The sequence below is a fragment of the Lissotriton helveticus genome, chromosome 5_1, assembly GCF_964261635.1.
Source record: "Lissotriton helveticus chromosome 5_1, aLisHel1.1, whole genome shotgun sequence".
Taxonomy (NCBI): Eukaryota; Metazoa; Chordata; class Amphibia; order Caudata; family Salamandridae; genus Lissotriton; species Lissotriton helveticus.
Window position 1 is genome coordinate 231,882,700 of NC_136065.1, and position 24,711 is coordinate 231,907,410.

The 24,711-nt window shown below is 42.7% G+C and overlaps 1 protein-coding gene across 1 annotated transcript in view; it reads left to right on the plus strand.

Annotated features, from left to right (window-relative positions):
- LOC144753073 (olfactory protein-like) overlaps positions 1 to 9,769 on the plus strand; it is a 32,138-nt gene extending 22,369 nt beyond the window's left edge. Inside the window, exons 6-7 of the mRNA XM_078640863.1 lie at positions 4,492 to 4,517; positions 9,649 to 9,769. Of these exons, the coding sequence (XP_078496989.1) occupies positions 4,492 to 4,517 (26 nt within the window). The 3' untranslated portion in view covers positions 9,649 to 9,769. The remainder of the gene's footprint in view (positions 1 to 4,491; positions 4,518 to 9,648) is intronic.
- Positions 9,770 to 24,711: the final 14,942 nt, after the last annotated feature.

The following is a 24,711-nucleotide window of genomic DNA, read 5'->3' on the forward strand; positions in this document are numbered from 1 at the left end:
CAATACATACATGAAGTATTTGTTGAGTAACTGACTATATTACAATAGAATGTTGACGATTTTCTACGCTTTAAAACTTGCACCACTGCACATTTGAAAAACACGAATTTGATAACATACGTTAGCTGCCTCCCATGCTCTGTTTCCATGTTTAATTAAATCTGCTCTTAAAAATTCAAAGTTTGTTAAGCTGGTGCTGCTCCAGCTGGGTCTGGTAGTAGCCAAAAGAGACATGGTGAGGACTTGGGGGGCAGATACTAATCCAAAACTGGAGAAATGGCGGAGAGGGATTGACATGTATATGTTGGGGGAGAAGACGACATACAAAGCAAGGGGGTGCCCCAAAAATTTTGGAAAATATGGAAACCATGGCTGACCTACTATGGCCTGACGCTCATGGATTCGCAGTAGATCAGGGGAGGGCGAAATACCAGGGAGAAGGGGAGAGATGAAGAGGGGACCCTTTGACAGACACTATCCGTTGTTGTTGATTGTTTATGTACGGGCCTTGCTGTATCTGTAATGAACACAGAAACAAGATATTCTCTAAACCCGATGTGATTTTACAGTGTGATTATGAAAATGCTAATAAATACATTCCCCCCAAAAAAATTCAGTGTTAAAACCCATAAAAATAAATTATGCAATATAATATGTTCTAAAACATTTTGCTGTTTCTAGAATTGCAAATAAACTGGACCCCCCCACCCATTCCAGAATATTAGCATTTTATTCCTCAACTCTTAGTTAGGTAAATGGGAGGTTTTAGAGATATGCTTCATTTCCCATGAAACATTAGAATTGATGACTTCTTCCAATCAATATAGGTCAAGTCTCGTTTAGATTCATCAATAGCTAAAGCTCATAGATCCTTTTAAGACAAGGATAAAGGGGCACATGCATCAAAGTTTAATTTTGCGATTACCAAATAATGATTTTTTAGAAATCGCTATTTGGTATTCTCAAATTGCAATGCAACAAAAAGGAGATCAAATAGCCATTCTCTAATTGCGATTCTATAAGTATCGAAACGCAATTAGGGAATCGCTATTTGCTATTGCGAATCAATTCTTTCCTATGTGCCTCAAGGCCCAGGGGTGGGAATGGTCTTGCATTGCCTAAATTGCAATTACCTAATTGATAATCGCAATTTAGGTTATGCAAAGGCAAGTGAGCCCGGGGCCTAAGGCCCTCCCTGTGGCGCCCCTAACAAAACACCGGTGCACATATAAGGCACACATGCCCTTTGAAAAATTCAGGTTTTTTTTTTCTTCTTTTTTTAGTCCTCATATGTGACAAAGGCAGGAGTCGTAATCTGGAAATTATCGGGGATCTGGGTGCAACATTACCTCCATAATCTTAGTCTCCATGCAGTTTTTTTGCATTTTTCAAAGTATGCACATATTAGCATCAACTTGAAGTTGATACTAATTAGTGTTTACTATATGCACAGTTTGCCTTTAGGAAAGGCGTCTTGCATATGCATAGGGAATCGCAAATTGCGATTCCCAATTTGCATTCACAATTTAGGCAATCATAAGAAATTGCGATTACCTAAATTGTGATTCTCAAACACTTTCATGCATTGCAAAAGACCATTTTGCCATCGCAAATGGCCGATTTTTGGGTATTTTGTATTATGCTAGTAACGTGGCATTCCCAATACTATGGCAATACACTGTTTCACATAATTACATGCCAGTGGAAGTAAAAAATGACTGCAAATGGTGCAATTCTCAGTGAAAAACCTACTGCATACGCACAGAAACAACAGAGCATGAAAGGTGCTTCTTTGCAGTGCTCTTGCTTAATTGTACACTGATGCCAAAAAATGATGTGAGAATGCATTTCACCAAAAAATATAGCCCATAGCAATGGATTTGTATTTCATTTATATAACTGTAATTTTTCTGTATTTTCACATAATTACGCAAAAGCAAAACAGGTGAACTTTGCACAGCCCTGCTAAATATTGGGTGGTCTCCACAAGAACTCTTAGGGGCAGAAGTATGAACATTGTCTTTTGCGAGTCCTTAGTGACAAACTTTACCAATTCGCTATAAGGACTCGCAAAATGCAATGTATGAAGGTTTCCAAATTAAAATAAGGAATCCTACGCATTTCTTATTTCCGACTTTCAAATTGCGAGTCGCAAATAAGGAATGACTTCCCATTCATTTCTATGGGCCTTGAAGTTGGTGGTAATTTGATAATTTGGATTTGCGATTCCTAGAGGCCAAACCGCAAATTTTTGGGCGCTTCAAAAAATGCATTTAAGGAATCGCAATGTGCGATTCCTTAATGCATTCTCAAAATAGGGAATTGCAAATTTTGCAATTCCTTATTTTGCGATGGCCTTTTGGGATGATACATCCCAAAAGGCTTTTTCCCGTTTGCAAACGGGCCGTTTCTGTGAATCGGCCTATTTGCGAATGGGAAAAATGCCTCATACATCTGGCCCTTACTACCATAATCTGTTTTCTTCTACCCTGATCCTATTTTAGTTTGCAATTTAAAACCTCATTATTGCAATTATTAGCATTTTTCCTATATCTCAATGGTAGAAGTATGGCTCTGTGTTACCAGGAACTTAATTTAAATTCCATAATTATAGATTGGCCAATAGAGAATTTCAGAAGAGACAACATAGATTTAAGGCAGCATTCCTGTATTTGTTCTTAAGGATTTTTGCCATTTAGACAGGAGACCTCTGACGATATAAAATCTGAGATTGAACGTTCGATTCATAAACCTTTAAAATATGTGCTAAAGAAAGTCGAGCGACATTTTCATTAAACATCTTAAATGTGGCTACTGTGAAAACAGAACAGGGCCTAGCCTTTTCAACCTAAGTATTCCATTTGAAAGTTGTCTGAAATCTCATACCCAATTATTTGCATTTGGCCACTTCATGGGTTTTTAATTTCCAGGTGTACCACTAAAAGGGCTTATATTTGGACCCAAATGCTAAGATTTTAGTTTTATTTACATATTTATTATTTATTGATTGGACTCACAGTAGTTATTCAACACATCTAGGGGCATATTTGCAAGCCCCAATCGCCACCACAAGAGACACCTTCCTGCACACAAACAACCTTCCCTCAAATCAGGCACCCTTGTACTATGGTGCAAGCATGTTTGCTTTGGCGCTAGACAGCTTAATTAGTGCCAGCACTGGGGAAAACACAGGGCTGCACTGTATCCTTGTAAATATGGTGCAGCCCTGCGTTTCAAAAGTGGCAGAGTGGGGGGTTAAGCCAAGGAGGCTAACGCTGTGCTCCACCACTTGGTCGTAATATGCACCCCAAGCATATTCCTCTTCAAGCTGATGTGTGTATGGTCCATTATCCGCAAATCAACATGCATAGAGCATACAGCACTTGTTTTCAGAGAGAACAATCCAGTCGTCAAGAGAGTCTGAGGTACATCCGCTATGAAGAAGGCAAGTAGGGTAGGGGCTGGTTCACAGCATTGTCTTGGCCCAATATTCAATTAACTGTTTTCTGACAGGAGCTCCCCTCTATATATATTTCTACCCTTTCCCAATTAGACCTATGTATTTTTATTAGACTGCACAAAACAACTTCAAGGTGGGCCAAGGACACTGAAGAGCAGCTCCTTATGCACGTTGTGGTGTTTCATGCAGTGCTATATTTCATTAAAATGGAAAAGAGTCTGTGCTCAAAAAGTTTGTTTACCTGTAGGCGTAGCTGTCATTATGACACAGGCACCATTAGTGATTTCTTTGCCAGATAATTGTAGATCACAGGTACACAAGCCATAGCATAGTGTGTGGAAGGACCTTCACAAGTGCCTGCTCCAGCCCACACTCTGCCAACCTACATTCTGCATGCTGGTACCCTTGGATCACATCCTCTATTCCCCACGCAGGCTGGCCCCTTACCGTGGGTGCTTCATCTGACTCACTTTCTGCAGTTATGAAGGCAGATTCCTAAGGATTGCCTCTTAGAATCCGTACTCCTAATGTGCACCCCAGAGGGGGAGGGTTGCATGTCAATATATCGAGTTCCCCCACATTGTAGCAAACCATATTGTCGCTTTAACATTGTGAGACATTACATCTTTTTTGGGGGTAGACCAACACCACTCCCCCTTTAAAAAAGCAAGGGAATTTACTGGAGATGGTCTCCCCTTATTTCATCAATATTTACCACTTATGTATTTTACTTGCTTTTAACCATATAACGACCGATGATGCAGTGTCCCACGAACCCATGATGTAGTAATATTGACGTAGTAGTGGAGTACTATCTGACTCACATTCTATGCTTAATGTGCAACACATGACTGCATGTGCCTCACACTCGGCCTCACCCCACCCATGGTTATCAGACTTCCCAGCCCTGCTCTCCACACACAGAGCCATCCTCTTGGTGGAAATATCTAATGTATTCAATGTTTGTTTGAACTGTGACGAGGGTGATCGAGACTGAACACTCCTAACACTACTTATCTTTTTTCTTTCAGTGGACTGTGTCCCTGGAGAGTTTTAGGTAAGTTCATGTCATATGGCAGATGGCACTAGACTCGACTGCCCCCATGAAGCACAAGTGGATGAGAAGCAGCGTGAAAAACTCATACACATGCTCTGCTTCTTAACAAACTATCCCCCAGATTCATCAAAGTCCCGTTTTGCGAGTCCGTAATAGCGATTATTAAGGAATGGCTATTAAAGACTCTCAAAACGGGATTCATGTAGAAATCGCAATAATTATAGCGATTTCTACTGCCTCCTTATTTGCGATTCGCTAATTGATAATCGCAAATAAGGAATGGCTTTCCCATTCATTCCTATGGCCCTAAAGTCATTCCTTATTTGCGATTAGCAATTAGCGAATCACAAAAAAGGAAGCGATTTCAAGGGTGCCAGGGTGTCCAAAGGACACCCTGTAGCACCCCTGAAATGCTCATGTACACTGGTGTTGCGCACACACATGTCCTAAGGACATGTGTGTGTGTGACATACAACTTAGAAAAATGCACTAAAGTGCATTTTTCTAAGTTTTCGCTATTTACCACGAAGTCAGACTTCGCGGTAAATAGCGGCCCCCAGATTGCGAATTCGCAATTTTTAAATGGTTCATGAATTGCATTTAAGGAATCTCTAATTGAGATTCCTTAAATGCAATTATTCGCAAATTTGAGATTTCTACAAATGCGATTTTTGGATTTGGGATGATGAATCCCAAATGCAAAAATAGCGCTCGCAAAGGGCCAGATTCTCAGAATCTGGCCGTTTGCGAGCCGTTTTCGGCTTGATGAATCTGGCCCTATGAGTGATGCATGTAACTGACATTAAAAACTAAAATAGGCATTGAAAAGAAAGAACTGGCATCTTAACACAGATCTGACAGGATTAGGCATATCTGGCACTGGTAGACGCAGCTGGCACAAGCAATGCCCGATCTGTCTACCAGTAACAGCTGGGTAAGAAAACTTATAGATATGAACTACAAGCAAGAATACACAGATCCAGCATGGGTGGGCACAACTGCTATGATCAGGCAGAAATCGTACAGGTGGGCAGAACTGTCACTGGTAGAACTGGCATCCATATGCAGACCAGAAATCAGTAAAAAGCCCGGCATGGGTAGGAAGAGCTGGCTGGGGCATTCCCACAGGTAGGCACAATTAGCAAGAAGGACACGCGCATCTGTGGCATAGGTGAAAGAACTTCCTTTCCTTTCAAAAATCTTTATTTCGATCACATGATCATAAAAGATGCATAGTATTTGTACACAGTAAAAAATGATTAAACATAGTGTGATCCAATAATTAAGAACATTTTAAAAAGAAGGGAAGCATGGGGTACGATAAAAGCAGTAAAAATTTCCGGGGTACTGTTATGTAAGTCTTTTCAACGCTCGATTCCGGATGAACCACATGGAGGTCAAAAATTTTGAAAGGGCGAAAACCACAATGGGAGAGAGGTCTGACTTTAAAATTCTATAGGCAGGTTGAAAAGATCTGAAGCCCAAGTTTTTAAGTAGCGGGACTAGCCAGTATCTCCTACTCCTCTCGTAGCCCTTGCAGAAGAAGACGGCATGAACATCGTCTTCTTTCTGATGAGCACACACTGGGCAGAGTTCTGTGGTGGATCGTGATTGCCAGGACGCTGTGAATGAAGCTAGAGGGAGGCATCCATACCTCCACTGTAGAAATAATTTTCTCGTTAGTGTAGGGGAGATTGAGTCAAGAGCACTTTCAAGATGGTAAGAGTCTTTCACTTTGAGGAACAAATGTGTCAAGGATCCTTCTCTCGTGGCATCAATGGCTTTTGTCAACATCAATTCATAGTATGCTCTCACGAGTACTTTCTTTGGAGTCTTTACACAAAAGTTTAGGGGATCCCTCCATAGTTCCAGGAAACCCATCTCCTCAAGCGTTGCCCTGACATAAATCATCCACGGAATTCGTTTGGCGTTCCTTAGCTCTAGAAATTCCTGTAATTCCTCTCTGTAGCTTGTAAGGTCTGGGCTACACCACAGGCGCCTCCAAAAAGTTAGCGGTTTGAGTCCCAGCTCTTCTGTTATAGATCGAATTCCCAGGTCTAGTCTGAGGGGGAGTAGTGGGGTGCTCTGAGGTAGAGAGACAACCTGTCTCAGGAATTTATTTTCAATTAGCTGTAATTTTGGGAGTTTGGAATGCCCCCACAATTCACCCCCATATGTGACACCCGCCCGGGCCTGGGTTTTGTAAATATGAATAATTGGGGATAGTGGGCGATAAGAAGATTTATTTGCCAGACGCATCGTGCCACCCGCCAACTGAGCCAGTTTGATGGTCACTTTGGTCTGGTGAGTCGTCCAAGTTAGATGTTCATTTAGAGTAATCCCCAAGTATTCAATATTATGCACACGTTCTAATTGGACATTGTCCATCCTGGGAGGGGCTCTGTTATGGGGGTTTGGATTTAAGATCATAAATTTAGTTTTTTGTGGGTTGATCTCCAATCCACGTTCGGAGCAAAACTCCAGAAAGCCATCCAAGATGCGTTGGATTCCCATAGGGGATTTAGACAGCAGCAGGGTGTCATCTGCAAACATAATTGCAGGCACCCTGCTGCCTGTCAACTTTGGGGCATCAGTGTTGGCAATCCTGTTTAGGTGGGCAACAACCCCGTTCACAAAGAGGCAAAACAGGGTCGGTGCGAGCACGCAGCCCTGTCTCACCCCTCTGCGAACGGGGAACCTTTCGGTTAGCTTGCCACCTTTGCCACACCTTACGCGGGCATAGTTGTTGCAATGGAGTCTCATCAGGATTGCCAAAATGTCCCCAGGGACGTTTAGCTCTTCCATGACCTTCCACAGCCTCGCTCTGGGTACCAAATCGAAGGCGGCACGTAAGTCTACAAAGATGGTATATAGACTGCCGCCCTCGATTACAGCTGTTCTCCAGTAGAGTAGATTTAACCTGAAGATTTGGTCTATGGTCGAGACACCCTGCCTAAAACCTGCCTGGTAGGGGGACAGGATGTCCATCTCTTCTATCCAGGCCTGTAAACGATTCAAGATCAGTCTACCAAAGAGTTTCTGGGATATGTCGATGAGACTAATAGGTCGATAGTTCGAGGGAAGCAGAGGGGATCCCTTTTTATAAATTGGAACCACCTCAGCTCCCCTCCAAGTATCGGGCACCTCCATTCCCCCCAAGATGGCATTGAATATCAGTGTAAGGTAAGGTGCCCATATCCCAGGTTCTTGTTTGAACAAGTCCCCTGGCACCCCGTCTAGTCCCGGGGCCTTCCCTGCAGCTAAACCTTTTATGGCATCCCTCACTTCTTTTTCATTAAAGGGAGCTCCAATGGCGCTGGATGTGTATGTTATTATGTCAGTGTTTTGATCCCCCCCTCCCTCCGCATACAAGGCTTCAAAATGACTTTGCCACACCAGAGGGGATATATTGTGCTCTATTGCGGAGGATAGGTCCTCCGTGCCATTCGCGACTATACGCCAAAATTTGCGGGAATCTCTAGTTGTTAGTGCTTTGGTGAGATTTTCCCAATAGTCATGGTCCCATTCAGCCCGGGCGTTCTCCAGGAGAGTTTTATACGCTTTTCTCCTGGCACGGATTTCTTCTCTGTTAAGGCGTTCTTTTATGGCGTGTAGCAAGAGGGTTTTAGCTTCCCTACAGGTAGCGTTGTACCAGGACATCTTGGGCGTGGGACCTTTCCTTTTCCCTGAGGAAGAAAATAAGTCCTCTTCTAAGGAATTAATCATATTGGCATGTATTTGTGCAAGCTTATCTCTGCTAGCATTATCTTGGACCTCATTCCCTACCTGGAAGGCAATCTCCAAGAAGGGGATGATCCGTTCATATAGCCGGGGTATCCTGTCTAGACTGTTAGCCAGTTTCTCCCACTTGACTTTCCTCCGATTGTTTTCTAGTAGGAGGCCCTCCTTGTCTTTGCCTGATCCGTGGGGTGTAACCTCACCCCCTGGCAGGGAAAGAGTCAATTCCAGTGCGTTATGGTCACTGTCCATTCTTTCAGTGACTTGGAAGTCGACAATTGCTGGCCACATAAATAGTTTAATCATTATGTAGTCCAGTCTAGATTCACTGCCAGTTTTGTTATAGGTATATAGGCTGGGTATGTCTGATTTACAACGACCATTGCAGGCCCTTAGACCTAGATTGAGGGTAAAGGCAGTTATCTGCAGGGCCAGGGGAGTCCAAGCCCTCGGAGGAGAACTTCCATTTGTAGGACTCAGTGCTAACATTTCATTGGGCCATGTAGCTTTTCCTCTGAATAAAGGCAGACATTTCTGTTATGGATTGTACCTAGACATGAGCACAAGCATTCATGGCCCCTGCAAAACAGCAATTCAAGGGAAGTGGAATGGATCAATGGAAGTTGAATAGTGCACGCTTAGAGCTGCAGCCCCACAGCACCTCTCATGCACCTCAGTCCTAACTTGCAGCTCCCCCATCCCCTCCATTGCTATTATGAGATCCGGATGCGCCAGACCAAGAGGGACTACCTTGCGACTGCTTCGAGCTGGGTCTGTTTGCCTGTGTACTGGATTTTAGAGCAGACTCCTGATGGAATGTTGTGGAGAATAGTTTAATTCTCTTCTCAGAACTGGTTGTTGGTAGCTGTGGGCTCTTTTAGTCTGTCTAAACAGTAGAAGGCCCTTTTTCGACTTTTGTCATTTGTAAGATAATGCCAAACAAGCATTGGTAAAGCCAATTGTTCTGACTTGCATTTGAGTCCAGATTGAAACATTAAAATACACTTCTACAGTGTAAAACACAAACAAATATTGCTTTCCATGTTCATACATTAGAAAATGAATTTAATGTGTGACAATTCGGTATCATTTTTTTTTATGGAAAATAGTGCAATGATACACCAAGCAGTCACTAGTATGAACATGAGACAGAAATACTCCTCTGGGGGCAGTCTAAGCCTTCGCTAGGTATATGTTAAAGAATTGGGAACAATGGGTCAGCAGACAGCAGCACTGTCACGCGTGATCTAACAACCAGCATGCTGCAATTAGATTCACTAGAAATCATTTCAAACCAGCCTACTGGAATTTCTCTAGCAGACTGACAGGGATATAATGAGAAGAGGTGCTCAGCACTCCTGATCCTGCTAATATCAATGTATTTCTCTTGCAGGGGATATACAAGAGCCAAGACCTCCTTTGAGAGCTGAAAAGATTGGTCTGGTGGCCACAATAGTCCCTTTTGAAAAAAACCTGGCTTGCTTTACCTGTTGTGATAACTTTCACTATACATGCTTTATTTTAGTATATCTCCGACTTCCTGAGGTGATATATCTGCTCTGTATTCACATTAAATGCATTAAAATCAAATCTGGTTGTCTGTGTATGATTACAAAAATTAGTGGTGCTCCAAAGCTGTAGCTATGAATTAAGGCACCAAACAAAACATCTTAGATAGATACAATGTACTGACGGATGGACAGACAGAGAGAAACATTGCTGAACATGTGAAATGTCCCATTTTTCTTCCTAGGTTTCACTCTCAACTCAGCTCTGCTAGGTTTCCCAGATCCATGTTTGACTACCAGCTTCAATTGCAGGTGGCTTCTTTGAATTGTGGGACTTGTAATCTATTCCATTATAAAACAGGAGTACAAGTTCCAAAATGTAAAGAAAAACCTGGACGAGAGCAGCTCATCATGGAAAACTTGGCAGCTATGTCAACTGAAAAGTGCTATCAGTTCCTAGATGAAATATGTATTGTTGCTCACTTGTACAGCAAGATGGCTGCCATCACCTAAATGGCTGAACTGCTTGTTTTGTTGGGGACATTCAATTATATAACATTAACCTTAACACTTTAAGCTATAATACTTTACTTTTGCAATTAACTTCGAAGTTTGGTTGAAGCGTACAGCTTTGGCGATCAAACAGCCACAGAGAGCTAATTGTTTTACTATCAGTTCTCTAATCAAACATATTGCCTGCTTCAGCATAGCGCATTGCTGACAGAGTCTTCTTTCACTGAATATCACTCTGGCACTATCTTCAGGGAATACAGTCTGTGTTTGTCTGTCCTGTCCTCAGCTTCTACTTCTAATGCCATCAGAAACCCAAGACAAACAAATGTCTCTGACTAAACTATGAGACTAGACCTGAAAGCAACCGGTTCTCCGAAGATCTATTTTCTTGTAACAAAATGGATAACTCCAAGGGCTGAGCAAGACAGAAGAAGTCTTTCTTTTCTGTCTATGCCTCTATGGACTTAAATGGAAACTATACCATGACAGGTCAGAGATTTGCTCCTACTGATCACAGAAATCAAACCCTTTTGACAAAAGCAAATTCTTTTATTTTTTAATGTCTTTATTTATTTCCAATAACAGCAACATTTCCTTAATGGCCAACCCTCTCTTTTCCCATGAAACAACTTTTATCACTGGACACATACATGACATCGGATCACTGGTTTTACATGGCACAACATTGCAGTATCACAAGTACCATCAAACATATATTCCCCTGCATAACCCACTTGGTCAGCTCTGTATCATTTTGTAGAGCTTCCTCTTGGGCTGTATCTACATCTTCTTGTTGCATTTCCATTTCTAGCATATTCCATTCCATAGCTCCCCACTCCGCCCCCGGTGTATGTTAACTTCTGCCTCACTCCACATTCTGCCTGGCCCCATCGGGTAAACACCTTAGTCCACCGCCCTTTAGTTAGTAGATGGCTGATAATCCATCTCTAGTGCAACCCATCTATTAATCTCAGTCCACTACTTTACTCATCACTCTTGTGTGTGTACTGCAGAGTATGCAGCCCAGCAAGCATAACTGTATAGTTGGCTGCAGCGGGATCCATTGTTAAAGCACTTAGTGCGGTTATCACATCTCCCCCAAAGTTCCGTACCCCCTGGCCATCCCACCACATGTACATATTGTGCCTATTGGGGATTGCAAAAAAACAAGGACCCCCTGAATAGTAGCATAAACAACTCCTAGGGCAGGGAAATTCACACATATTGTGCCTATTGCAATCCTACGTTTGCACCAGTAATCCAATTTGTTGGGCTCCATTTTGTGCAATAAATGTAGCATCGCTTCCGTATTGCCTGTGTATACTTTTATAATAGATATGTTTCAATCTGGCATTGCAAGTAACTTTCCTGCAATTACTGAGGATACTTCCCCTTCTTTCGGTCCCCTAATCCTCCCCTATATCTCTTTCCCATAGGTATTTTAGTAGAAGCATTCTTCTGTCACTTCCTGGGATCAGTAGACCATATTGTAGTGTGAATAGTTTGCTGCCCCCATGCATGTCAAGTAGCGTCTGACTTAGGAGATGTGTGTCAGGCCTGTGTGCCAGGCTTTCCGGATTGCCACTGTCAACCCAGAAAACATTAGAAAGTGTTTACTATTGATGCCCCATCAATCGCAGAAGGATGCATAACTGAACAACCTGCCATCCACATGTAAAATCACCCATGCAGTTATGCATAGCTTCTTTGCTTATGTTTCGCGGGAAGGCTGGGAGAAGGGTACATAATCCTGTGCACCAGGGTTGAATTGTTGCGCATTTGTATACTCGTCCCCTTCCTCCCTGGAGGCTTTGTCCCATATCTCTATGGTTGTTCAGATTGAAATTGGTAATCAAACTAGTTTCTTATGTGAGATTGAGGGGAGTGCTAACAGTCCCACCAGCCATATCAGTTGCTTAATGGTTTGATCTATTGGGTCCATTCCTTCTTCCTCAAACCAGGGGACTAAATATTGTAGCTGTTTCTTGGTAAATTTTAAAATTTGTGGCCTGTATGCCCCCTTCCCACAGGACTTTTAATACATGAAGACTTATCTTAGATTTTCCTGTGCCCCATTATAATAGTCACATCAGGTTGTCCAATCTACAAAAGCAATTGTTCAATATATGCATAGCATATGTTAGAAAATGTATAGGGTACTAGGGAGTACAATCATCTTACTCAGAGCTATGCGCCCCACTAGTGACATCCGGAATCTCAACCATTTGAGTATACTATGTTCCAGGTCAGTCAATAATGTCATCGGGCCCACCAGGAGAAGCCGAAAACCTCCCTGGTGTGCTACAACGACAGATTACTGCGGAGCAGGTTCTTTGTGGCAAAAGTGTCAAAAAGAAATGTGAATTAAAAATGTCAGAAACTGTACCATACAGAATTTTTTTTATTCAATGGTCAGTTTGACATAAGTAAAATGTGTGGGAAACTTACCAGTTAATGACTCGGTTGTTTCCACTTAAAGTGGGGTCAACATGTTTCTGCCCGTCTATGTGTCATTTACTGGGCTTTCATCAGGACCGTCAGGTGGTGTACCTCGGCGGTATGGGCGCGCTAAGGCCCACCCTTACCAGAGGACGTGAAAGTTAAAAACAAGTGTGTAAAATAAAGTGCAAAAACCAAACAAAGGGGACGGGAAACCTTCAATTTGAGGTCCCTGCACTGTCTGACAGAAAAGGACATACATACACAAAAGACAAACAACACACAGTTAGTGCGATCCATCTCAAGGGTTTTTTGCAGCGTAAAAACTCTGTGTGGACGCGCTTGAGACTACTGAGAAGGTGATAATGGTGCCATAAACGCTACTTTAGTGCAAGAAAACGCCGTACTATAGGTGGGAACAGCGAAGAAACATGCACTATGTCACGTAGAAATGGCCATTGGACAGATCGGCCGGTAACACAACACTCATGGTTAGGCGATCAAACTACCCCGAAAATGGGGCAAAGGGTGATGTAAAGTATGGCGTCAAAAAAGAAATAATTGACGAATACTGGACAGGGTTCTCACTTGTAATGCACAAGATCCACACCCCATGGGTCTCGGGAGGGGGGGAAAGCGACAATGGCACACCCTGTGGAGGGATAACAAGAAAGGCGAAAAACGGAGTTAAAACAAAGGAAAGAGTGTGCGCAGATTACTTATCTGATTGGAAGTGAGGGTGGTCTGGAGATCTTACCCCCGCAACGCCTGCCACCCGTTTTGCACCTAGCGTCTCCTGCTACCGGACCCCGTGGATATGGGGCAGTGGTGGAAGAAAGCTAAAGTGTGGTGCTGACGGGGGCGGCGGCTGCTGGCCCAGGCGGAATAGCCAATCCCTGGAAGGACTGCAAGTGAGGCTTGGGAGAGGCAGCCAATCAGGTTACAGCATCACTGTGAGGCTTGGATAGTGAGCATGTGAGTCATAGGGACCTATCAGAGAGTCCGGCCAAGAAGAGGCTTGGAACTCAGGATGGAAATGAACGTCGTTACCTAATAGCCAATCCCTGGAAGGACTGAAAGTGAGGCTTGGGAGAGGCAGCCAATCAGGTTACAGCATCACTGTGAGGCTTGGATAGTGAGCATGTGAGTCATAGGGACCTATCAGAGAGTCCGGCCAAGAAGAGGCTTGGAACTCAGGATGGAAATGAACTTCATTAACTTTATTTAATCGAAACATACTACATTGGTTTTTGTGATCAGTTTTTTTGGATCGGGAGAGCGATATAATTAGATGCATTGACTGGTAAAGGTGGAATTACACAGCGCCATACTACAGGAGCAAAAAGTGGAACTGGCAAAAAAATAATTCAAATATTAAAAACGAAATGTTCAGTCTTGAGTAAGGATGCCCCAATAATAGGCAAAGGTAAGCAAGGTTACTGATTAGCGAATTGCAGGGCAAAGCGTTCAGTGTTTTGTAAAATTCCCTCTGTAACAAAGAAGGGCAAGCAAGGTGGTTGTGTAGCCCATCACAATTGTTACCGCTTCAGTACTGAGCTCCAGGGAATTTGATCGTTAAGGCCATCGCGATGGGTACCCAATCTATAGACCCAGCGTTGTTCCTTTTCAAAAAGGAGGCTGGCAGTGTTTTTTTCGGTTGTGATTTGTTCTAGGATGGTCCAATGTAAATCATTTGGAGTGTGATTATTTTGGAAAAAATGCTCACTCATCCTTGTTGTGATCTTGCGACATCTGATGTTTCTGCGATGCTCGCAGATTCGTTGTTTTACCTTGCGAGTGGTCATGCCCACATATCTTTTTAGACAGGGGCACGTGATCAAGTAAACAACGTTGGTGGAATTACAGTTAGTGTGTGTCCTTTGTGTCCAAGTCTTGCCTGGTTCTAAAGAGAGTTCTTTAGTGTGTGTGGTCAAGTGACACACACTGCAGTTGGAACAGGGATAGTGCCCGACAATAGGTGGTAGACCCCACACGTTTGTGACGGATCTCTCAACGTGAGAGTTTGACACTGGTCCTTTCGGACGCGTGTGCACCAAAGAGTCTTTTAGACTTCTGCCTTTTTTGAACGAAAAGAGAGTTTTTTCCCAGGTCCTCTTGTTGCTTGTCACTATCTTCCAGTGTTTGTTGATGGACTTTTTCATGGCGTCAGATAAACAACTATATGTTGTCACACAGGTAAGGGGAATCTCTGCTGGTTCCCTGATGTTATCCTCCAGAAGTGCTTCACATGGTTGGTTCCTGGCACGTTTATTTCCTTTCTCCAGGAGTTTGTTTGTAAGATCCCCAGCTTGTATTTTGTAGTCTTTGATGTCGCTACAGTTCCTGCGTATCCGAAGGTACTGCCCGTAGGGCAGGTTTTCTCTGAGGGGTCTGGGGTGATGACTGGATAACTCAAGGAGGTTGTTCTTTGCAGATGGTTTATAATGAGTTCTAGTTGTTAGAAGCGTTCCTTGTACTGTGATCACCACATCCAAAAATACAACTGACTGTTTACTTGAGCAGTGTGTAAATTTCAGGTAAGGATCAAGGGTATTGATCCTCCTGAAGAACTCTTCGAGTTCTCTCTCGTCCCCTTTCCAGATAAGGATGATGTCATCGATATACCTCCTCCATAATCCTATGGAGGAGATAAAGGGATTATTAGTGGGCAGTATATGTTTAGTCTCAAAATTGTAGACATATAGCCCCGCTACACTAGGAGCAAAGGTACTGCCCATGGAAGTTCCAGTAGACTGAAGAAAAAGCTTTCCTTGGTACTCAAAGTAATTTTTTTTCAGAGCCATGGACGCACATTGCAGTATGAATTCTTTGGGCGTTTGGTGTTCCCAGGGGATAGAGTCTAAAGCTGTTCCTATGACTCTAAGGGTGTCGTCCTGTGGGATACTCGTGTAAAGGCTCTCGATGTCAAGAGTAGCCAGGGTGATGGAATCTTCATGGAAGGTGATTTGTTCTAGTAATTGTAGGAGGTTTTTTGTGTTTCTCAGGTACGTGGATGTATTTTGTATGAGTGGTTTAAGGTAGTGATCACAAAAAGTGGAAAGAGGTTCGAGCACAGAGCCGATACCCGACACAATAGGTTTGCCCGGTGGAGGAGTTTTGTTTTTGTACGTTTTGGGCAGAGTATAGAAATATGGGATTGTTCCACCTCCACACACAGTCCCTGCCGAAATAACAGCATTTGAACAGGCAGTATTCAATGACATGGAAACTTTACCCACGCCTACTCCCTTTAGGAATTTCTCAACTTCAGAGTACCAGGCACTCGAAGACCTTAAAAATGACAAATCAATAACAATTAAACCAGCGGATAAGGGCGGTGGCTTGGTGATCCAGAACACCCAGGATTATGACAAAATGTGTCGGGATCTCCTGAATAATAGAACCAACTACACCCCGCTCTCTATAGACCCTACCCCAGGACTGAAAGAACGCATCCATAACATGGTCAAGGATGCAGAAGAGAATGACCAGATTTCCAGACACGAGGCGGCATATCTCACGGCAGGAGGCAGTACAATCCCATATTTCTATACTCTGCCCAAAACGTACAAAAACAAAACTCCTCCACCGGGCAGACCTATTGTGTCGGGTATCGGCTCTGTGCTCGAACCTCTTTCCACTTTTTGTGATCACTACCTTAAACCACTCATACAAAATACATCCACGTACCTGAGAGACACAAAAAACCTCCTACAATTACTAGAACAAATCACCTTCCATGAAGGTTCCATCACCCTGGCTACTCTTGACATCGAGAGCCTTTACACGAGTATCCCACAGGACGACACCCTTAGAGTCATAGGAACAGCTTTAGACTCTATCCCCTGGGAATACCAAACGCCCAAAGAATTCATACTGCAATGTGCGACCATGGCTCTGAAAGAAAATTACTTTGAGTACCAAGGAAAGCTTTTTCTTCAGTCTACTGGAACTTCCATGGGCAGTACCTTTGCTCCTAGTGTAGCGGGGCTGTATGTCTACAATTTTGAGACTAAACATATACTGCCCACTAATAATCCCTTTATCTCCTCCATAGGATTATGGAGCAGGTATAATCAATGGCATCATCCTTATCTGGAAAGGGGACGAGAGAGAACTCGAAGAGTTCTTCAGGTGGATCAATACCCTTGATCCTTACCTGAAATTTACACACTGCTCAAGTAAACAGTCAGTGGTATTTTTGGATGTGGTGATCACAGTACAAGGAACGCTTCTAACAACTAGAACTCATTATAAACCATCTGCAAAGAACAACCTCCTTGAGTTCTCCAGTCATCACCCCAGACCCCTCAGAGAAAACCTGCCCTACGGGCAGTACCTTCGGATACGCAGGAACTGTAGCGACATCAAAGACTACAAAATACAAGCTGGGGATCTTACAAACAAACTCAGAGCAAGAGGCTATCCCAATAAAATCCTGGAGAAAGGAAATAAACATGCCAGGAACCAACCACGTGAAGCACTTCAGGAGGATAACATCAGGGAACCAGCAGAGATTCCCCTTACCTGTGTGACAACTTATAGTTGTTTATCTGACGCCATGAAAAAGTCCATCAACAAACACTGGAAGATAGTGACAAGCAACAAGAGGACCTGGGAAAAACCTCTCTTTTCGTTCAAAAAAGGCAGAAGTCTAAAAGACTCTTGGTGCACACGCGTCTGAAAGGACCAGTGTCAAACTCTCACGTTGAGAGATCCGTCACAAACGTGTGGGGTCTACCACCTATTGTCGGGCACTATCCCTGTTCCAACTGCAGTGTGTGTCACTTGACCACACACACTAAAGAACTCTCCTTAGAACCAGGCAAGACTTGGACACAAAGGACACACACTAACTATAATTCCACCAACGTTGTTTACTTGATCACGTGCCCCTGTCTAAAAAGATATGTGGGCATGACCACTCGCAAGGTAAAACAACGAATCTGCGAGCATCGCAGCAACATCAGATGTCGCAAGATCACAACAAGGATGAGTGAGCATTTTCTACAAAATAATCACACTCCAAATGATTTATATTGGACCATCATAGTACAAATCACAACCGAAAAAAACACTGCCAGCCTCCTTTTTGAAAAGGAACAACGCTGGGTCTATAGATTGGGTACCCATCGCGATGGCCTTAATGATCAAATTCCCTGGAGCTCAGTACTGAAGCGGTAACAATTGTGGAGGGCTACACAACCACCTCGTTTGCCCTTCTTTGTTACAGAGGGAATTTTACAAAACACTGAACGCTTTGCCCTGCAATTCGCTAATCAGTAACCTTGCTTACCTTTGCCTATTATTGGGGCATCCTTACTCAAGACTGAACATTTCGTTTTTAATATTTGAATTACTTTTTTGCCAGTTCCACTTTTTGCTCCTGTAGTATGGCTCTGTGTAATTCCACCTTTACCAGTCAATAAAGCATCTAATTATATCGCTCTCCCGATCCAAAAAAACTGATCACAAAAACCAATGTAGTTTTTTTCGATTAAATAAAGTTAATGAAGTTCATTTCCATCCTGAGTTCCAAGCCTCTTCTTGGCCGGACTCTCTGATAGGTCCCTATGACTCACATGCTCACTATCCAAGCCTCACAGTGATGCTGTAACCTGATTGGCTGCCTCTCCCAAGCCTCACTTGCAGTCCTTCCAGGGATTGGCAATTCCTCCTGGGCCAGCAGCCGCCGCCCCCGTCAGCACCACACTATAGCTTTCTTCCACCACTGCCCCATATCCACGGGGTCCGGTAGCAGGAGACGCTAGGTGCAAAACGGGTGGCAGGCGTTGCGGGCGTAAGATCTCCAGACCACCCTCACTTCCAATCAGATAAGTAATCTGCGCACACTCTTTCCTTTGTTTTAAGTCCGTTTTTCGCCTTTCTTGTTATCCCTCCACAGGGTGTGCCATTGTCGCTTTCCCCCCCTCCCGAGACCCATGGGGTGTGGATCTTGTGCATTACAAGTGAGAACCCTGTCCAGTATTCGTCAATTATTTCTTTTTTGACGCCATACTTTACATCACCCTTTGCCCCATTTTCGGGGTAGTTTGATCGCCTAACCACGAGTGTTGTGTTACCGGCCGATCTATCTACGTGACACAGTGCATGTTTCTACGCTGTTCCCACCTATAGTACGGTGTTTTCTTGCACTAAAATAGCGTTTATGGCACCATGAACACCTTCTCAGTAGTCTCAAGCACGTCCACACAGAGTTTTTACGCTGCAAAAAACACTTGAGATGGATCGCACTGTGTGTTGTTTGTCTTTTGTGTATGTATGTCCTTTTCTTTCAGACAGTACAGGGATCTCAAATTGAAGGTTTCCCATCACTTTCGTTTGGTTTTTGCACTTTATTTTACACACTTGTTTTTAACAATCACGTCCTCTGGTAAGGGTGGGCCTTAGCGCGCCGATACCGCCGAGGTACACCACCTGACAGTCCTGATGAAAGCCCAGTAAATGACACATAGACGGGCAGAAACATGTTGACCCCACTTTAAGTGGAAACAACCGAGTCATTAACTGGTAAGTTTCCCACACATATTTTACTTATGTCAAACTGACCATTGAATAAAAAAAATTCTGTATGGTACAGTTTCTGACATTTTTAATTCACATTTCTTTTTGACACTTATGCCAAAAAGAACCTGCTCCGCAGTAATCTGGCGTTGTAGCACACCAGGGAGGCATTCGGCTTCTCCTGGTGGGCCCGATGATGAAGCATGTCACCACCCAGGGTAGTGAGTGAGGGCTTCCTAAAAAAAAAACGCTGATTTCCACTGTGACTTCTTCAGGGAGATGTCTTCTCTGTGTCTAGTGCTTACACACTTCTCTCACGACACTCTTTTGTTGTTTTACAAGATTTAACAGGGGGACCAAGAGTGCCCTTTTCCCTCTCTCTCAATTTGTTATTACCAGTCAATAATGTCCCCACATTTCATTCATAGACTTACGCTTGTTTAGTGCTCAGATAAATACCCAAGTATTAGAGTGGGGTCTGCAGAAATTGTATATTGAGAGGTTCCTCCTCATGTTTATATTCTGCATTTATGGGGTATAGGACTGATTCATTTGCTTTCCATCTGAAGCGAAAGTGACGCCCAATCTCCTGAATCATGCCATCTATTTTGCGCCACACCATAGAGCAATTCCTAATGGTCAATAATTTTGTATGGTGTGCAAAATAACAATGAATTTGGATGTGGCCCGATTCATTATTAGTGGCTGAGATTAATTCAAGCGTTCCAACTATCACTTTTTGTATACTTTGATGCATTGCACTAAGGGAGCTGGGTATGCCCGTATGTGGGCCTATACACACTGTGTTACTGAGACCAACCTGTACACGGTTGATGAGCTCATAATTAGAGAGAAATTGGTCCTAGGTTGCTTGTTTTCTGAAACGGGGAGGTCCTGGATTGACAGTTAGGGCTGATCTATTCCTATTGGAGCATGGTCATGACTGATTTGCATATAGCTGGGTCTAAACTGAGCTGGCATGGTGTGCAAAATACCAATGGATTGTAATGCGGCGCAAGTTATTACCAGTGGCTGAGATTAATTCAAGCATTCTATCCATCGCTGTTTTGTATATTTACAGTAATTGATGCACCATTCATTTTGTCCATAATTTCCCTGTTGCCTACTAAGATTTGCTGTTTCAATTCCAGTGTGGAGGGCAGCTCGGTGTCTCTGGGTTGGGAAGTTTCATGTGGTGCCGCACTTTGTGCCATCTTTACAAGTTCCTCCTCAATTGTGTTTTGAGGTTTTGAGTTCGCCCCTAAACCACTCTTGGACTTCAGTGGCATTTGGAGTAGTCTCCAGAACCCCTAAGGCCTCTGGGTATGCTTATGGTGCCATTGCTTATCTCTGCCACTGAGTTAGGAAATGTAGATTACATCAATATGTCTTTTATTCAGTAGCACATCACTGTGCAGGTAGCGGAAGGGGCTCCCCATCTGGCAGAACCAGGAAAGCAGCAGCCCACTCTGTGTGTCACTGCAGGTTTTCAGGTTCACCCTCAGCTGGGCTCCTTCAAGATGCACTCACTGGACAGCTCATCACTGTGGGGCCCACTGTCCACAATTCTCAGGAGGTCCTTACAGTCCACTCCTTCACCACAGTGGCCAAAAGCAGTCCAGAGCTTTTCATGGCTGCAGTTGTCCAGTTCGCCAGCTTTGCTCGGAATTGGTTAGTGTGCTTCACTGGCAGGAATGGCAGGTCGGTATCAGTTCCACTACAGACACCTCTCTGCTCCACCATGTTGCCGGTGGGGCGAGATAATGTGATGGGGGTCTTTAATAACTGTGTGATCATAGCAACGGGAGGATGCATCCACATAGGAGAGTATCTTGGCTCCTCCGGCAAATGTTAATTTTATAAATACTATAATACCCAGTACACCATTTTTTAGTGTAGGTCCTATATTCCCAATAGGCTCAGCGCATTGGAATAATATACACTATAGATTTGATATAGGACTGAGGTCAGTATGTCTCTATCGAGTATACTAAACTTAATTGTGAGTGCCAGCTAGCTCAGAGGTCACTAGAAACTTTCTCGAATATACAAGAAGGGATTGGTTTCTGACAACCGCATGAACATGACAACTTTGTTTCCCCAAGAATAAAAACGTATGTTAAGAGTCGTGGAAACAATGGATAACTATTTTACTCAGTCAATCGTGCATGCTTTGTTTCTACAGAGTTGCAGGGAAAAGAGAGAGATGGGCGTTTCAATAAAAAAGGGGTTTATTGAACAGTCTTCTTTCTCATGCAAGAGAGGTGAACTGCTACAATCGTTAGACAGAATGCAAAGTATAATGCGTACAGCGTAAACAGTAATATAAAATAATACTGTAATAGCATTGTCTGGTGCTATGACATATAAAAATACATACATAAATAACACAAGTTAAAATACTCAACTGTTGCTTCTAAAATACGCCTACCCAAATGTACCTAACCTATGTATAGTACGAGGGAAGAAGTAAGTGAGGTCTTTAGCATAGGTTTAGTTTTGCCAAGAATTGCCAAAAGTTTCTCTAGGTTCTAATCAGCTCCATACCTTAGAATGAGAGAGGTTAGTATCTCTTTCACGGACTCGATTTCCTAACACCCTGCCAGGGGAGTCAGAAACACTGAAGCTGGAATCTCGGCAGAAGAGGACAGCTTCTGATCAGTGCATAATCTGGTGAGTTGGCTTCCTTCGGCACTTGCTGTAGCGAGCTGCGTCAGGCAAGTAGGTAGTCGAACTGCACCGAACCACACCGTGCTTTGCCATAGCAAGTGAAGGTATATTTATTCCTTGAAGTTGTTTTAGGAATGCCAGCTTTGGCGTAAAGTCAGGCATATGAACGTCATGAATGAACCCCTAAGAAATAGATGTTCATTGTAAAATAACTGAGTTCTTGGAGAAATCTATATTCAAGCAAGGGGAAGTCCCTAACGGCTTAAGAGTCTGGTTTTCCAAGAAATCGTTGTGACGTAGATGAACGGATGTAAGTAGCCATGCCTGTATTTGGGCTGCATGGGCTAAGCCTAAATAAGGACTGGATTTCTATGCTATATAAGGGCAACGCAAATTGTACCTATATAAGGGCATGAATCAGGTAATTCAACTGGAATCTAAAATCGAACACAACACGTTCACTTAATGTATGTATGTAGTATGATTTACACATAAATAAGAAGAAACGTATTAGGTTAATGGGATCACATTTATCTGATAAAAATTATCCTCAGAAGTACATTGATTTCAGGTTATGCATCCAATTGCACCCACAATCACCGTATGGTTGAATCCACACCACATATGAGATGTACCCCCATTTCAGTAAACCTAAATGTTTTCCACACTCTCATCCCTGAAATTCATCTGATTTTCTTTTGTGACGACACCAAAAAGGAGGTGGTTGATTGAAGGTCTTTGGTCTAGTTATGCTTTTATGGTATATGTAGTAGGTTACATTGACTGATCATCCTTCCCCATTATCAAGGGTAAGCATTTGTAACCCAAGTCAGACTACTTTTAACTGATTGCGCTCCACCCGTAATGGGACCCCTAAGAACGATTTATGACTGAGGGGGTGGTTGTGCTTTATTGCTCTACTGGATGATCAATATGGAGAAGGGGAATTGTCATCTGGTTCAGGTAAAATTGTAAATGTTTCATTAGATACACGTGGTGGCTCTGGATCAGCCACAAAGCACAGTTATGGTGTCAGACTCCTCCATGTCAAGAGTGGCGAGAGGTTAGTATTAAGAGATGTGGGGGTGGGCTTACGTTTCATAGAAGAAAGCAACAAAGATATGTTTTATTGTGAAATGGTTTATTTGGAGGAACTGCTTCTGCCAAGAAGAAAATTGCTGTCAAGACCTTGATAATTGTCAGTAAATTAGTTTTTGTAAATTGTCAGATTTTCCAAGCCACCTAATATAGATATAATGTTCAAGCATTTCCAACTATGAATTAGAAAGCTTTCTTTGGTAACAGTCTGATCCTGCGTGGAAGCACTTTCTGGATACGTGGTTAGCAACATCGGAAATAGTTCTGACTGCTTCGTTGTCTGTTTCCAGAGGATGGAAGGCAATGCATCATGGGTGTAGACGTCCAGCTTCTTGTCAATACAATTGTTTTATCTATATTGCAATGTTCATTTGAACAAGGAAGGGCATGTACTTCAGTTTTTCTGAACTGTTTTCTAAGCATTAACGTGGCAAATGTTTGATTTTCATAATCTTCAATCAGAACTGTAGAAACAAAATGATGTAAGGACATATACATAACAAAAGTACAACATATGTCAATAATTTAGCCAAATTTGAAATGCGTTTCTTAAGGAATCTAAATATAAACACAATTTATCTATCAATGATTACCTATGATTCAATTCAATTAATCGTGTTACAGATGATTTCCTATGTGTCGACTACCAAATGATCTTCAAAATCTTGGTTTCGCTATATCTAAGCAAAAATCAGTGTTTTAGGTAGTGGTATTCTAATGTCCAATATTCTATTTCATCTTCAACACCCAGCTGGCTGACATCCAGTTAGTCACCATTTGTGAGTGGGTAGCTAACAGAGCTATAATAAATAACTTTAGTACTCTGCCATTTAATGGAAGCATAACAATGGAATACCAAAGTCACCAAGCCAGTGATAAATATTTTTGCAAATTTTCATACAAAATGTGGCCCGAGATAAGTTTTTCTAGACCCTCTGGCAAAAATGTAAGCTCAATACCAGGTTACCTACTTGAGTCAGTTAACCTGGTAAACTCCCTCCCACAAACCACTTGCATATTATATGAGAATGGTGCGTTTTGGGTAATGATCAATCCTGTGGGAATCATAGATGTGTTTGCTATTATTGAGTTCCAAATCTCTTTTCAATATGATTAGGCACAGTCAAGAATACACTCTAGGTACATATTGTTTTACTTTTTTAAAGATCAATGTCTTATCCTAGTGCATATGACGTATATCAGTATAACTAAAGGGTTAATAAACATAATAGTAAAAAAATTGTAATATTTTAACAGTACTTCTGGATTTCTTTGCATGGGAATATTGAACCAGTCCCTAGTTTCCAACTCCCCCATTCTTGCCTCTTGCTAATCTGTCTTAGCAACAAAAGACCCTGTACCAGCTTCTAAGGTCGTCTCCCACCTGCACACCTTAACAGAACAACAGGTATATTTGTTTTGTATTGATATGGTCGAACTGTGTAGCTGTGTTCAGAATGGTATTACTCTGAGTTGCCTGTCTCTGGGCTTCATGAAGGATGTTTGCATTCTCTGCTTGTTTAAACTGAGTCCCCCAGGTAGTTGTAGATTTCCTCACTGCATTACACTGGTCTCTACCCAGCATAAATTCACTTTTCTAATTATTTTGAAAAAATCCGGGCTCACATTGAGTGATGTGAAAAGCCGCAATTAACATATTAATCTTGTTGCACCTTCACTAATTAACATAAAACATTATAAAT